Source organism: Pollachius pollachius, assembly GCF_949987615.1.
Source record: "Pollachius pollachius genome assembly, chromosome: 3".
In the NCBI taxonomy this organism is placed as follows: domain Eukaryota; kingdom Metazoa; phylum Chordata; class Actinopteri; order Gadiformes; family Gadidae; genus Pollachius; species Pollachius pollachius.
This window is the reverse complement of record NC_136936.1, coordinates 43,992,313-44,006,144: the sequence shown is the minus strand read 5'-3', so window position 1 is coordinate 44,006,144 and position 13,832 is coordinate 43,992,313. Positions and strand designations below refer to the sequence as shown.

At 46.5% G+C, this 13,832-nt stretch overlaps 1 protein-coding gene across 1 annotated transcript in view; it reads right to left on the bottom strand.

The window, feature by feature from the left end:
- Positions 1–800: 800 nt before the first annotated feature.
- Positions 801–13,832, bottom strand: part of sytl5 (synaptotagmin-like 5) — a 28,758-nt gene continuing 15,726 nt past the window's right edge. Inside the window, exons 6-17 of the mRNA XM_079733975.1 lie at positions 12,885–13,007; positions 12,201–12,312; positions 11,704–11,833; positions 10,330–10,430; positions 9,261–9,353; positions 6,385–6,563; positions 5,475–5,577; positions 4,607–4,768; positions 3,997–4,105; positions 2,959–3,100; positions 1,532–1,740; positions 801–939 (exon numbers count right to left, since the gene is read on the bottom strand). Of these exons, the coding sequence (XP_079590101.1) occupies positions 869–939; positions 1,532–1,740; positions 2,959–3,100; positions 3,997–4,105; positions 4,607–4,768; positions 5,475–5,577; positions 6,385–6,563; positions 9,261–9,353; positions 10,330–10,430; positions 11,704–11,833; positions 12,201–12,312; positions 12,885–13,007 (1,534 nt within the window). The 3' untranslated portion in view covers positions 801–868. The remainder of the gene's footprint in view (positions 940–1,531; positions 1,741–2,958; positions 3,101–3,996; positions 4,106–4,606; positions 4,769–5,474; positions 5,578–6,384; positions 6,564–9,260; positions 9,354–10,329; positions 10,431–11,703; positions 11,834–12,200; positions 12,313–12,884; positions 13,008–13,832) is intronic.

Here is a 13,832-nt window from a genome sequence, read left to right as displayed (position 1 = left end):
ACTTGTTGTGCATTCATCGATCGTAGCGCCGACCAGGAGCCACGGGGGGGGGGGGGGGGGGGGGGGGGGGGGGGGGGGGGAGAAGGGAGGCGCGGGTGACCATGTGCTTATCGTTCACTAGCATGTGTGTGTGTTAAAGTACAGTGCATGTGTTGGTTCTCTAACATACGGTCGTTTATATACAGCAGTGCTTGGTCGTGAAGAGAGGCTCCGGCGGGTCTCAGAGGGTGTAAGGCATGACTGGTGGTTGGAGGTGGGTCGCCGCAGGGAGGGGTACTGGGGGACAGATGGGGCAACAGGAAGAAGGTGGCGGTGGTGGTGGCGGCGGTGATGTCGTCGAGACAACGCTCTGCAGCAGAGTCTCATTGGGTTAGTGGTGGTCGTGGTGGTTGTTGTTGTTGATGCTTCATCTTTGAGTCAATGATTGTTTACATGGCCTTCTGTTGGCCTTCTCTCTCTCCCTCCTCTCTCGTTCCAAATTCACACCACTTTTCTATCCTTCTCTCCCCTCCCCCCTCGTTCTCTCACCCCACTCTCCCTCATCCAGCAGCTCTTAGTCTTTCTCTCACCCCCACTCTCTCAGTCTGTCTCCCTATCTCACCGCCTCTCTCTCTCTCACCCCTCCTCTCCCTCTCCATCATCCCCCATCCCTCTCTCAATCACCCCCCCCCCCTTTCTCTCTCCCCAGAGAGAGACTGTGGTGATTATCCCTCTCCCCCCCCCTCTCCCCCTCTCTCCCCCCCTCTCTCCCCCCCCTCTCTCTACCTCCCCTCTCTCTACCTCCCCTTCCCCCCTCACGTGTCCTGGTGGCGCCTCATGCTAGAGCGCAGCATCAGAGTGCACTCCTGGGGGATCTCCGGGTTCTCCATCATGCGCTGCCAGAGCTGCTGCTCCTCTCGGAGGAGTCCATCCAGTCCACCTCGTTCCCGTAGCTGTGGCCTGGTGGGGGGGGGGGGGGGAGAGAGGGGGTGAGGTACAGACCGTTCAGTTTGTTCTGCTGGTTCCCTGGGTTTTTTAACCAAACCAGATGCCTCAAGGAAAGATATAATACTTTGAGGAGCCTTCCTGGAACTATGAGACTGTGTCCTGGACTGACCTCGCCTCATGGGGAGGAAGTGATTAACATGTTTACAATGCTCTTACACGCTGTTGCCAGTCAGTGTGTAAGAGCTGACTGGCACACACTGACAACCCACCTGCCATGCACGCACACACACACACACGCACGCACGCACGCACACACACACACGCACGCACACACACACACACACACACACACACACACACACACACGCGCATGCACGCCGACAGCCACCCTTCACAAACACACCAAAACATCCAACCCCCCCGCAGACACACACAATGCCAACCCATAGACATATGCAAACCCTGACAACAACCAAACACATATATATACACATACACACACATACTCACACATGCGCACAAACCAAAACACCAAACTCCACAAACACACACAGTGCCAACCCCTACTCACACACACACACACACACACACACGGAGCACCCACCAGTGCCGGCCCCCAGCCGGACCCCTCCCAGGAAGACGTTGCTGGCCAGGGCCTCCTTGTCCCAGACGGTGAGCTCCAGACACACGTTCTCCAGGTCGCCGGGCTGCAGGCCGCAGTAGGTGAAGGTGTGGTTCCAGCGCGGGCTCACCGTGCGCCGCTCCACCGCCGTCTTGTGCTTGGTGGACTTGTTGCTGTCCGGCAGGAGGTATCTGGAGAGAGAGGGGGGCCGCTCCTGAACGCTGGGACGTTGTATATGTACATTGTATGCATACCGTTGTCTGGGCGCTTCTTGCACGAAGAGTATATTATGATCCCGATTCGAGGAAAAAAATGATTGCATTGTAAACTATGGCTGCTTTTTTCTACAGTTAAGATGAGTTGATATTACCAGCTTGTATAAATACTTAATCAACAGGCATAATCCAAAGGGCTTGGATTACAGGGAGACAGAAAAACGAATCTCTGAGTGTTTGAGACAAACATTCAGTCAAATGTATTCAAACACTATTTTCTCCATTCCAAATCAATCGGCTGCTCTGGTATGTGTTGAAATGTAATGCATAATAAATGAAGACTAACCACATAGAACAGAGCACTCAATTATCAGTTGAAAGGTAACACCCCCAGCATTGAGTTTTTCTGTCTCCGCTGTAATCCAAGACCTTTGGATTATGTCTTTAATGGTGCCGTCATCATAATAATTATTATATTATATTATTATAATTGTTCAGGGATTTTGATCCTTATATCAATGGCAGTAAATCCCAGTTTTAAGTGTTGCTTTAATGCGACAATCCTAAAAGCTAAATATTTCCCCAGAACCCCCTTTTTTGTTTTTCCTCTGAGGCCCCTTTCGCATTCGATCCAAAAACCCACTTAAACCCCGAACATCTGTCTTTTGTCTTTAGTTGGAAAGGTTACAACCGACATTCGTTCCCGGACCCAAATGACTCCGCCGTAGTCCCGGGTATTTATCGGCTCCCGCGCCCGCTCGGCAGTGATGGAAACAGGCCTCCCAGGTGGACCCGTGGGAGAGGTAACAACCGTTAACGTTTGCTCTGGCTTTCATGCAGCTTGGTACTGTTTATACGACCCCTGTTTTATCACTCCTTCCTGACGTGGAAAGTGACACATCAGAACCAAACCCAAAGGCGTAATCTTCTAAAGTCAACGGGAGCAGGTCGACTACTTTAGAAGGTTTTTTCCCGCCTTTAAAAAACGTGACTATACCTGCCTCTTTTTAGTGGAAATGGGGTATCATCTGGTGAAGGCCAGGTAGTATAACAGACACTGGCGGTTAAAATGAACAGCCCTTTCCCTCAGGGTGGGTTTATAGGAAGCTTTTATAGCTCGCCATAAACGCTCCCTTTGTGTGGTGCTTCTGTTGGCAGGGGATGCGATGGAGATGGACTGAGCGAGGGTCTCACCCCTTGACAAAGGGGTCCGAGGTGCCCCCAGACTTGACGGCCGTGAGGTTCTTTGCTTCCTTGACCAGAAGCTCCACCATGCCCCCTTTGGGCAGCATGAAGCGACTGGTCTTGTTGCCTTTCAAGAAGCTCTTCTTGTTCACTGAGGAGAGAAGAGCGATAAGGAATGAACCGGGTGAAGGAACATGATGGGAACACTTTACAATAAGGGAACATTAATGAACTGATCATCGACGTTAGTGAATGCAATGATAGGCATTAACCAGCAGTTAATTAACAGATAACTAACTAGTAATCATCTACTGGTTGTGTTCATTGCTACTAATGGTGTTCATGTTAATCTAGGAAATGTTTTTTACGTTAACTAAGGTATTCAATTATACATGATTTAATAGGGTACATAAATATTGATAGTACTTATAGAGATTGTATTTGTTTGGCATATGTGTGGGAGGCTGAAGTTAGCTTACTGACACCATGCTGATCTCAGTAGGTCACAATCTGTTTCTCTCGGCAAATCAGTTTGTGCAGAATTCGGAAACAATGTGGAAAGTGTACAAATCGACTGAGGAATCGAAACCATTTCATATGATATGACCAAATAATGATGTTAAAACAGACACTGTGCACAGATGACTTTTCTCAGAGGAGAAGACGTTTCTGCTCTACTTCAAACCGGATTTGGCGAGAGCGATGACAGCAAGAGATTCACTTAGTTATCTAATCTGATTGGTTCTAATTTCTTTAGTGTAAAGCCGCAGCCCTGCGTGGAACTCAATCGACGCCCAGCCAAGGCCACACTGACAGGCTGATGGCATGCATTTAAAACCACTCTGAGTTGGAGGGTTTGTGAATGACTGTGGACCAGGTCTGGAGGTAGTGACAGGTTCTTACTGTGAGCCTAGTCCGGGGGTAGTGAGAGGTTCTTACTGTGGACCAGGTCCGGAGGTAGTGAGAGGGTCTTACTGTGGACCAGGTCCGGGGGTAGTGACAGGTTCTTACTATGAACCAGGTCCAGGGGCAGTGAGAGGGTCTTACCTTGAACCTGGTCCAGAGGGAGAGTGAGGTTCTTCTCAGCTGGGATGTACTTCAGAACCACAGTAAGTTCTCCTTTGTACTGCATCGAGGAGTCAATACTGTTGTCCACCTACACACAGATTAACCATATTCAACCAATGACAACCGTGTGTGTGTATCTGTGTGCATGAGTGTAAGTGTATACATATTTAGGTTTATGTGTGTTCATGAACATATGTAATATATAATAGACGTGTGTGTGTGTGAGAAAGAGAGAAATAGACTGAGAGAGTGTGTTTGAGAAAGAGCGTGTTTGTGAGTAGGAGTGAGTGAGAGTGCGTGTATGCCTGCATTTTTTTGCTCGCGTGCATGTGTGTGTGTGTGTGTGTGTGTGTGTGTGAGAGAGAAAGAGTCAGTGTGCTCACGTGCCTGCACTTGTGTGCGTGTCTGTCTGTCTGTCTGTCTGTCTGTCTGTCTGTCTGTTTGTCTCTCTGTCTGTCTGTGTGCCTGCATGTGTGTGCGTGTGTGTTTTACTGTTTATGTGTGTGTGTGTGTGTGTGTGTGTGTGTGTGTGTGTGTGTGTGTGTGTGTGTGTGTGTGTGTGCGTGCGTGTGTGTGCACGTGTCCCTACCTTGGGCTGTAGCGCGTACCACTCCTCTATATTGGAGTCAAACTCCCAGGAGTCGAAGGTGAGCTCCACCTCCCCCAGGAAGCTGTTGTGTCTGAAGCGGTCGTGGTGCCACACAGACAGCTGCAGCGTGCGCGTCTCCAGCTGGGAGTGGCTGATGGTGTACTGCGGTAAAGGGCCACACAACCACAGAGTCACCATTGAAAGCCATGGACAATAGAGATCCGTCGTTTACTCCTCGTTACGTCCCTTAAGGGTTATTCAGGTGTGCACTAAGTATTGGAAAAATGATTGCTGAAATCCAATCTCACGTAATTTCACTCTATCGATTTTTTATCCTCTCGCTCTGTTTCCTTTAAAAGTTTCCATTCAAAGTTGAAAGCTTGAGAAGCCCTCATCCTTGAATGGGTCTTCCTATGCTCTCTCCTGGCTACGTAGCCTAACGTGTTAGCAATTACAGCCCAATGTCATTAGAGCAAACATGCAACTGAATGAGGCTGAATTGTTTCAGACTTCGACGAAGTACAAGCTACACAGACAGCGATACTATCACACTTTTTGACAAGATATTCGTGATTTGTGTCATTGATACATCCCTCTGGGATATTGTGTTGTTATTTTAGGATTTTAGATTCTAGTGCCCGTGAAAATAGGTCTTCATTAAAAGGCCAACATCTGGTGATTGTCAACATCTCTACCTCCATCCTCTCACATTCACACACAAAAAGAGATACACACAGAACACACACAGACACAGACATACACAAACACACACATAAAAACACACACACACACACACACACACACACACACACACACACACACACACACACACACACACACACAGGAACACACACAGGCAGACCCTCACCCTCAGGTTTTCGTTGAACACTGGGTTGGTGGAGTTGGACTTGATGCCTGTCTTCCTCTTGCTCTGGCGGGACTTATCGGGCAGCAGGTAGGTCTTGACGTACCTGCAGAACCAAGCAGCAGAGCTCCAAAGCCGTGCTTCATGGATCGACCCTCGTAAAGCTCATTAAGACTCTGGGCATATTTTATGTATGTAGATTTGTGTGTTCGTTCATGACCTTGAGGGAACGCTTTCAATGTGTGTGTGCGTGTGTGTGAATAAATATACATAACACATTTGTTTGTGTGTGTGTGTGTGTGTGTGTGTGTGTGTGTGTGTGTGTGTATGAGTGTGTGTGTGTGTGTGTGTGTGAGTGTGTGTGTGTATGTTCCATCCACATTGCCCCTAGTATGTGTTAGTGCATCTGGGTATGATCATGTGTTCTAGGTCATGCATTCAAATTCATGCATTCAAATGTGTGTGTTTATATATGTGTGTTTGTGTGTGCGTGTGTGTGTGTCTTTGTGTGTATGTGTGTGTGTGTGTGTGTGTGTGTGTGTGTGTGTGTCGTCCATCCACCCTGCCCCGAGTGTATGCGTGTGAGTCTCTGGGTCTGTTAATCATATGAGTCTTTGGCTCTCTTAAACGCGTGTGCGTTTGAGGTCATGCATTTAATTGTGTGTCTGTATATATATATATATATATAAATATATATATATATATATATATGTATATACATTATATATGTGTGTGTGTTCGGCGTGTGTGTCTATGCATATCATTACCATCGCCCCTAGTGTATTTGTGTGTCTGTGTCAAAGTCTGGTAATATCTGTGAGGGCATGCATCAAAGTGCGTGCCTGTGTACATGCACATGTGCGTGCACGCTTGTGGGTCAGTGTGCACGTGTGTGTGTCAGGTCAGCACTCACGCGTCCGTGCGCTGCCTCTTCTCGTCCCCGGTGGCGAGGTTCTGGCACTCTTTCACCAGCACGTTGAGAGCCCCGGTCTTGAAGCTGTAGCTGATCTTCAGCAGTATCTCCCCGCTCACCCGGGCGTTACCATAGTCACCGGTCTCACTGTACATGCTCATCATGCTGTTTATGCTGCTCTGTTGAGGGAGGAACACACAACAACAGAAAATGACATGGAGCCGGGTGGGCGTTAGCACAACACACACGTAGAGACGAGAGGATGAGCTATTAGACACGACAGACGAGGGGAGACGCTGAAGCTAACAAGGGAGAAAGACCAAAGATGTGAGGTGTAAGGAAGAGGGCAATCAGGGAGAGGCAGAAGAGAAAAAAACAAAGGGGAAATCGACCAGAGAAAAAAGACCTTGAGAAATAAAAAGGATAGAAGAGAAGAAGGAGAGAAACCGAAAGCATTTAAAATGAGAGTCCACGGATCCATTTTAATTTGGGTGTGCAGAGGAGTGCTCTAATGCCTTCAGAACAGATATGATCAGGGATAGTCGATTGAAGAGGCTTTAGATGCAGAGACTACAATCCATTCTGGCACAACACTTCTTGGATTTATGTGCACACCTGCCTCTTAAAAATGATGGAATCTTAAAGCAATCTTAAAGCTCATCATCATCATCCAATAATCCCCACTCTTCTGACTTCCACCAACCTTAAAATAAGTTTGAATTAATTAACTTAAAACCAAATTAATTAATTAAAATTGGCGGATGTGAGTGGAGCTATCCTGGCTATCTGCTATCATTAAGTCAACCTTTTCCAGAGGAAGTCACAATGATTAAGGGCTATCAGCCTGATATGCTGGACCTTTGTGGGAACGCATAGATCAAGCAGGCACATGTCCAACAGAAAACACATGAACGTGCACGCATGCTCATGCACATGCACACATACTATACTGCCAGTATAAATAACACAGACAGGGGACATTGTATTTACGACTACACCTGCATGTGGTCCGGATAATAACTTGTGACTGTGGCTGTGTGTCACTGCTGCATTCAAACTGGCAAGCATCCGCAAGCTGAAGGCTGACACATACACAAAAACATGGAGAGACTTACAGTCTCGGCGTCTGAGTCAGGGACATTGAGGTAGCCCCACCTCCTCTCTGAGCAAGGGGTAGAAGACTGGCGGAGCGAAGCGAGGGAGAGAAAGGCAGAGGAGAGACAGAGCAGATTGTAGCGACAATGAAAGATAAAGAACCCAGAGTGGAAGAAACTACCGAGAGGAACGAAGGGAGAAACATCCTCATCCCCCATTGCAGCCCCGGCCCAAAGGAGCCACATCATGCAGGGTTGCCATGGCGATTATCGGATGGAGAGAGGGGCATTACACATCAGCTGTAATCAATTATCACGTTAACAAGGACACCGAGGACACAGAATAGAAACAGGCAAACATTAACCACAGGCCGACGGGCTAGGGTATATATTATCAGGATATATTTATGTGCTTCGTATAATTGAATAGTCTCATTCTTCTTATCGATTAGTATTTCTTTTTTGGTGCTTAAATTAAAGTGGAGGAGGGAAATTAGGATCTTGGGTGTTTTTATGTTGTTGTTTTTATGTTATGTTTTTTATGTTAAATGTATAAATGCCACTATCATTACAACTGATACTACTACTATTACTACTACTACCACTACTGCTACTAATATTAACAATCATTATAATAATTGTATTGACTAGATCAGGGGTCTCAAACTCAACTAACCTGGGGGCCGCTGGAGGTAGTCTGGGTCAGGCTGGGCCACATCAAGTATTCCACAAAAAAAAGTAGCACAACTGACCCAATCTAAGTTAATGATCGGGCTATATTTAGATCATGTTGGCTATGTAATCGCTGACAACAGTGGACATTTCATAGTGGTTGGTGGAAACCGGAACATTTTAGCGTCCTTTGGCTTTTGTCGGGACTCAGGACACGCAACTCAATATTGGGACTGTCCGGGCAAAACCGGGACATCTGGTCACCCTATTACAAGTGATAAAAAGGCGTGGCAAGCGACTCAGCAAAAATGTGCGTTTGACAACAACACGTGGGCCTCAATTGGCCCCCGGGCCGCGAGTTTGAGACCCCTGGACTAGATCATTAGCGGTTGGCAGGTATTGCGTGGCCAAAGCCACATTAGCATTAAGCTTCTTTAAAGAAGACAAATGTTGAAACAGCCGTGGAGTTGAACTAGAAGATAGCATAGGTTTCTTATGCATGCTTTCTTAGGTTCAGGGTGCAAGTATAAAAAGTAAGTAAAAGAAGCAATAGTTTTCTTAGGCACGCTTTTTGAGCTTCAGGTAGTAAGTATAACAAGTAATTAAAAGAAGCAACAGGGTTCTTAAGTATGCTGGTTTAGCTTTAGGTCGTAAAGTAAAGTAAATAAAGGTAGTAAGAAGATGGGAACGGGTTTCTTAAGCATGCTGGCTTAGCTTAAAGTAAGAAAATGAGTAAGTAAAAAGTAAGTCAGTAAATACGTAAGCACGTATGTAAGTATGTAAATAAGTAAAATAGGATTCAATAGGTTTCTTAAGCATGCTGTCTTAGCTAAAGGTAGTAGCTACTAACTGCTGTTTTAACTTGTTTTAACTTTAACAGTCCTTTTCAAGCCCTCAGCTTACACCTTGTGTTTACACAAAGTCAATAGATTGACACTAGCTATTGCCATGGCACGTCAGACTTTTAGTCCCCACCATATGCATGTGTGTCTATTTGCTTGCGTGTGTGGGTGTGCATGTGCCTCTGTGTTGGTGTTTTGTGTGTATGAGCCTGCGTATAAGCACATGTGTGTTTAGTGGACCAGGACAAGGGTTAGCATGTGGTGTTACCGTGGACACTGCATTGCTAAGGCGTCGGCTGACCCCTTTGCCTGCAGACACCAACACATCAATGTCTTCCTCCTCAGCTTCGTCCGAAAACTCCTGTGGAGCAAAGCATGTGGTTCAGAGGAAGGCCGGAGGCCTGGAAAGCTCTCAGAAGGCTCTGGTAAACAGTGAGTCAGAGGGGGCGTTTGTTGACCCTTCCATGTTAATTCAAAGGGACATGTTTGGACAGAGTGACCTAATGTCATTATTATCTCGTCCTACGCGACAACACAAAATAAAATTAAACATCAATTAAAAAAGGCACCGTGCTTCGATGAGAAGCTGCAATGATACGATCGCTCTTTTGTTCCGGTCTCTGCTTGGATTGCATGCACAGCTTTGAGCAACACACTGATGTAAGTTAACCCTTGGGGTACACAAGGAGACAGGAAACCCTGAGCATGGCGGTTCCAGACAGCCATATGAGTCCGCTTTTGAATGCAGCCCTGAGGTGAAGTGAGGACCTAAGTGAAGCCAGAGTCATTGTCTCATGCTGACGTTATACACCCTGACGTGGACGTGGAAGTGTGAGTGGCAAGAGGTGCTGATTAACCCCGCCCAGTCTGTCCCCCCCCCCCCGGTTGGTCCTGTTTGTCCCTGCCTCCCTTTCTGTACTTCTCTTTCTCTGTCTCTCACTCTCTCCATCTTTCTCCATCTCTCTCTTTCTCCTTCTCTCTGTCTCTCTTTATCTGTCTCTTTCTCCATCTCTCTCCTGCTCTCTGTCTCTCTTTATCAGTCGCTCATTCTCCACCTCTCTCCTTTTCTCTGTGTCTCTCTCTCACTGTCTCTCTCTCCCTCCCTCTGCGTCTCTCAGTGTCTCTTTGGAAGACACCACCTCATAGCACAGGCGAAGTCCACCGTGTTCTAAAAGGGTTACATCGCAGGGAGCTGAGATGCGTGCGGTGTTGGTGGTTGTTGTGGAGGAGATGGTGGTGTGTGCGTGTGTGTGTGTGTGTGTGTGTGTGTGTGTGTGCGTGTGTGTGTGGATGATGATGATGATGGAGGCAGACAGAGAGATTGGAGGGGGTCTCACCGATCCGTTGAGTCCAGGGATGGAGCGGCTTCGGAGGCTGAAGCCGTCATCGCCGGCTTCCGATCCAGGAACTGACAGGTCCAGCTCTGAGCGACTATGGTCTGTCCAAAGGAGATGGAGACGACAAACTTTCACTTAAAAACGACAAACTTTTTTTTTTTTTTTTAAACAATTTTGACTTAATGTGGTGGGACACTTCACTCCTGAAGCCACAGAGGAAAATAGATGAAAAATATTTACATAATAGCGATGGAAAATAAATAACCTTAACCAAAAGTACATTTTAAGAACCATTGCTCACTCACCGCATTTCTTTTTTAAATGTGTAAAAATGCGCTACAGCTACATCACATTTAACAGATTAATCCAAATGGAAATACAGTTTACATTTACATAATTCATGCTTAAAAAAACTTTATCTTAGATCGTATCGGGCTATCGCATTTCCCTCGCAGGAGTAATAAAGACCTATCTCATCATATCACTTTAATGACGCAGATCCTATAACTGTATCCGTGTATTACTTTATTGAGTGAGACGTCTCTCCTCACCCTCTCTGTTGAAGAGTCCCACCCCACGGTGAAGCGCTGACACTTTTCATCCCACTCTCCTGCTCTCTCCGAAACCACCGTTTGATTGTGACAGCCCCTTTGTTATGTAAGCTGTATAACGGTGTTTGAGATGAGTGTATGGGCTGCTCTCACCATAAAACGCATCATTCTATAAAAGATAATTAATATAATTGGTGCTATATATGGGTTGGTTTATAATTGAGTAATGCCCAACATATTAACAGATAATAAAATGGCTTTCCCATTATTTATGAACCTGTATCCATGGGATACCATTATTGACAGTCTTTAACAGTCTGCGAAAATACTGTGAAAATGATAAATTACCGTGTGTATAATATCCTGGTAATAATATCACATTTCTTTAAATCATTCAGATTGGTGTGCCTTGAATCTCTTTGGGTCGTGATCAGCCCTAAAAGGGCTAAGTTTGAGCAACACAGATACAGTGATCAATGAAACCGCTAAATGACTAGTCTCACTAATCTGACTTTAGATAAATATCTAAAGTGATGGCAGACAAGCTCAGATCAGGGTGAATGGGACATTTCACTTTCCTTCGCTTCAGATTTGTTTCTGTATTTGGATCTGTAAGTGCACTATAGAAAACACTTCAGAAAGCTTCATCCACTCGCACCAATGAGGTGTCTTTGTTAGAATATCTGGAATGAACAGGAAAGAGGCCTTCTGTCCCAGGCTCTTGGGCCGGCTCTCTCCAGAAGTTCCTCTATGACGTGGAAGCCCATCGGGGTCCCGGATGACTAAAAGCCTGAATAGTGAACAGTTATATTAAAGGAAATACCGGAAGAGCCGGAGGCCCGCGACACAGCGATGGTGGGCGGGGCCGACTCGCCCCTTGGATGGCCAATGGGGAGCTTCTCCAACACATTGTCAGCGGACTGGAAACTGGCAACGCTTTCAGCACCATCAGGCTGAGACACACGCACAAACACAAAAAGACAAACACACACACACACACACACACACACACACACAGTTACAGCAGTTAAGCACATGTGAATCAGCGGTGTTGATGCCACAGCCTTTGCGTAGCTGCCAATACTAATTCGGACATGAACTCGAACTTGAAAGTATTTCATCGTGCATGTGGAATGAGTGTTGTTTGTTGCACTTCTGGGTATGTGTTTGTTTGTCTCTGTAATTTCCTGTGTGTATGTCTGTGGGTTTGTGTGCATGTATGTCGTTTGTTTGCGTACATGCGTGTAAGTCTATGAATGTGGCTCTGTGTGTATGCATGTGCGCGTATCTGCGGGTCTCAATGTATTTGTGTGTGCTCACCCTGAATCTGCGGCTGTCTCCGGGTAGAGACGACTGGTCCGAGGGGGTGACGGAGCGCAGGTTGTTGGGCACCACCGCCCTCCCCGAGGGCTCCAGGGCCAGGCCGCTGCCCCTAGAGGACACAGAAGGTAGTGCTCAGGGACGCACAGCAGCAGGCACCACTGCATATGTGTACCCTTCCAAAGCAAACACAGAGTCGTCGTAAATCAACCCAAGAGCGCTTTAGACAAACCGGATTCAGCAATCATCTCACTGATTGCCATCCGGTATTGTAGTGTGTCCCCAGGTGGTCGTTAACATCCTGTGGACCTTTGCTATAAAAGTCCTCAGTACGAATCTGCCACCGATAAACAAGTACCGGCCTTGTTGATCAAATATTCACAGTTTGATCTGCATGCAATTCTCCCTGGAGATCCAGCCTGCTGGCTCATGTTTCATGTTTGTGGTTCTTCATTCAGCCCCGCTGCCCACTGCTTCCCATTCTGTATTTGCTCATTTGATCTCATGTGTTTTGCTAGTGGCGCTGTGCACACTTTGTTGCTCTTCTTGGATAACACGTCATACAGAATAAATAAAGGGCTGGCAATTTGTTTGACTGACCATTGTTTATATTGGATGCGACTAATAGGGCTTTTAACCATTAGATGATTGTGTTTGTGTGTGTGTGTGTGTGTGTGTAGATACCTGCGTGAGCGCGGGGTGGGGTCAGAGTATACACTCTGCACACTGTGAACGTCCTCGTCAAGCAGCGAATGAAGACTCCCCGCTTTCACTTTGTTTCCATGCTTTCTCTTGTCCAGCCTAAACCTACACGCATGCACAGACCAGCACACACACACACACACACACACACACACACACACACACACACACACACACACACACACACACACACACACACACACACACACACACACACACACACACACGCGCGCGTGCAACCAAGCAAGCACGCACACACACAGGCACGCACACAATACATACACACATACATACACACAAGGGATCAGCAACTGGATTGAGACCTTCGTATCGGCTGACAGAGTAAAGCCTCTGATTTGCGTCAAGTAAACTGTTTGCGTCTATAGGTGTGCATCAAAGAGGCTCTGTGTGTCCCATGACAGTGCTTTGTTTGCATGTGTTGATCCTTCCAATTGGTTCTTTAAAAGGGAGATCCAATAACAAGCGTGGTTGATCTGTTGAATATAGTCTTATTCAAAACAGTATGCCGGCTCTGTGGACAAAATAAAATCAATAGAGAGCACAGTCATGCATAATTGAAAGCACAGGCTCTGTTTGTCTTATGTTTTCTATGTATAATTCTAGGCATAAAGGGTAGGGGATTGCAAAGGATTTCAGTCATTCACCGAAACCGAGAAAAACAATTTTTGTTTGTGTTTTCTGTGGAGTTCTGTCATGTATCAATGTATATACTGTGTGTGTGTGTGTGTGTGTGTGTGTGTGTGCACACTTCTGTGTATGTGTGTGTGTGTGTGTGTGTGTGTGTGTATGTGTGTGTGTGTGTGTGTGTGTGTGTGTGTGTGTGTGTGTGTGTGTGTGTGTGTGTGTGTGTGTGTGCGTGTGTGTGTGTGTGTGTGTGTGTTAGTTATGGTAAAAAGTTGAATGCCACTT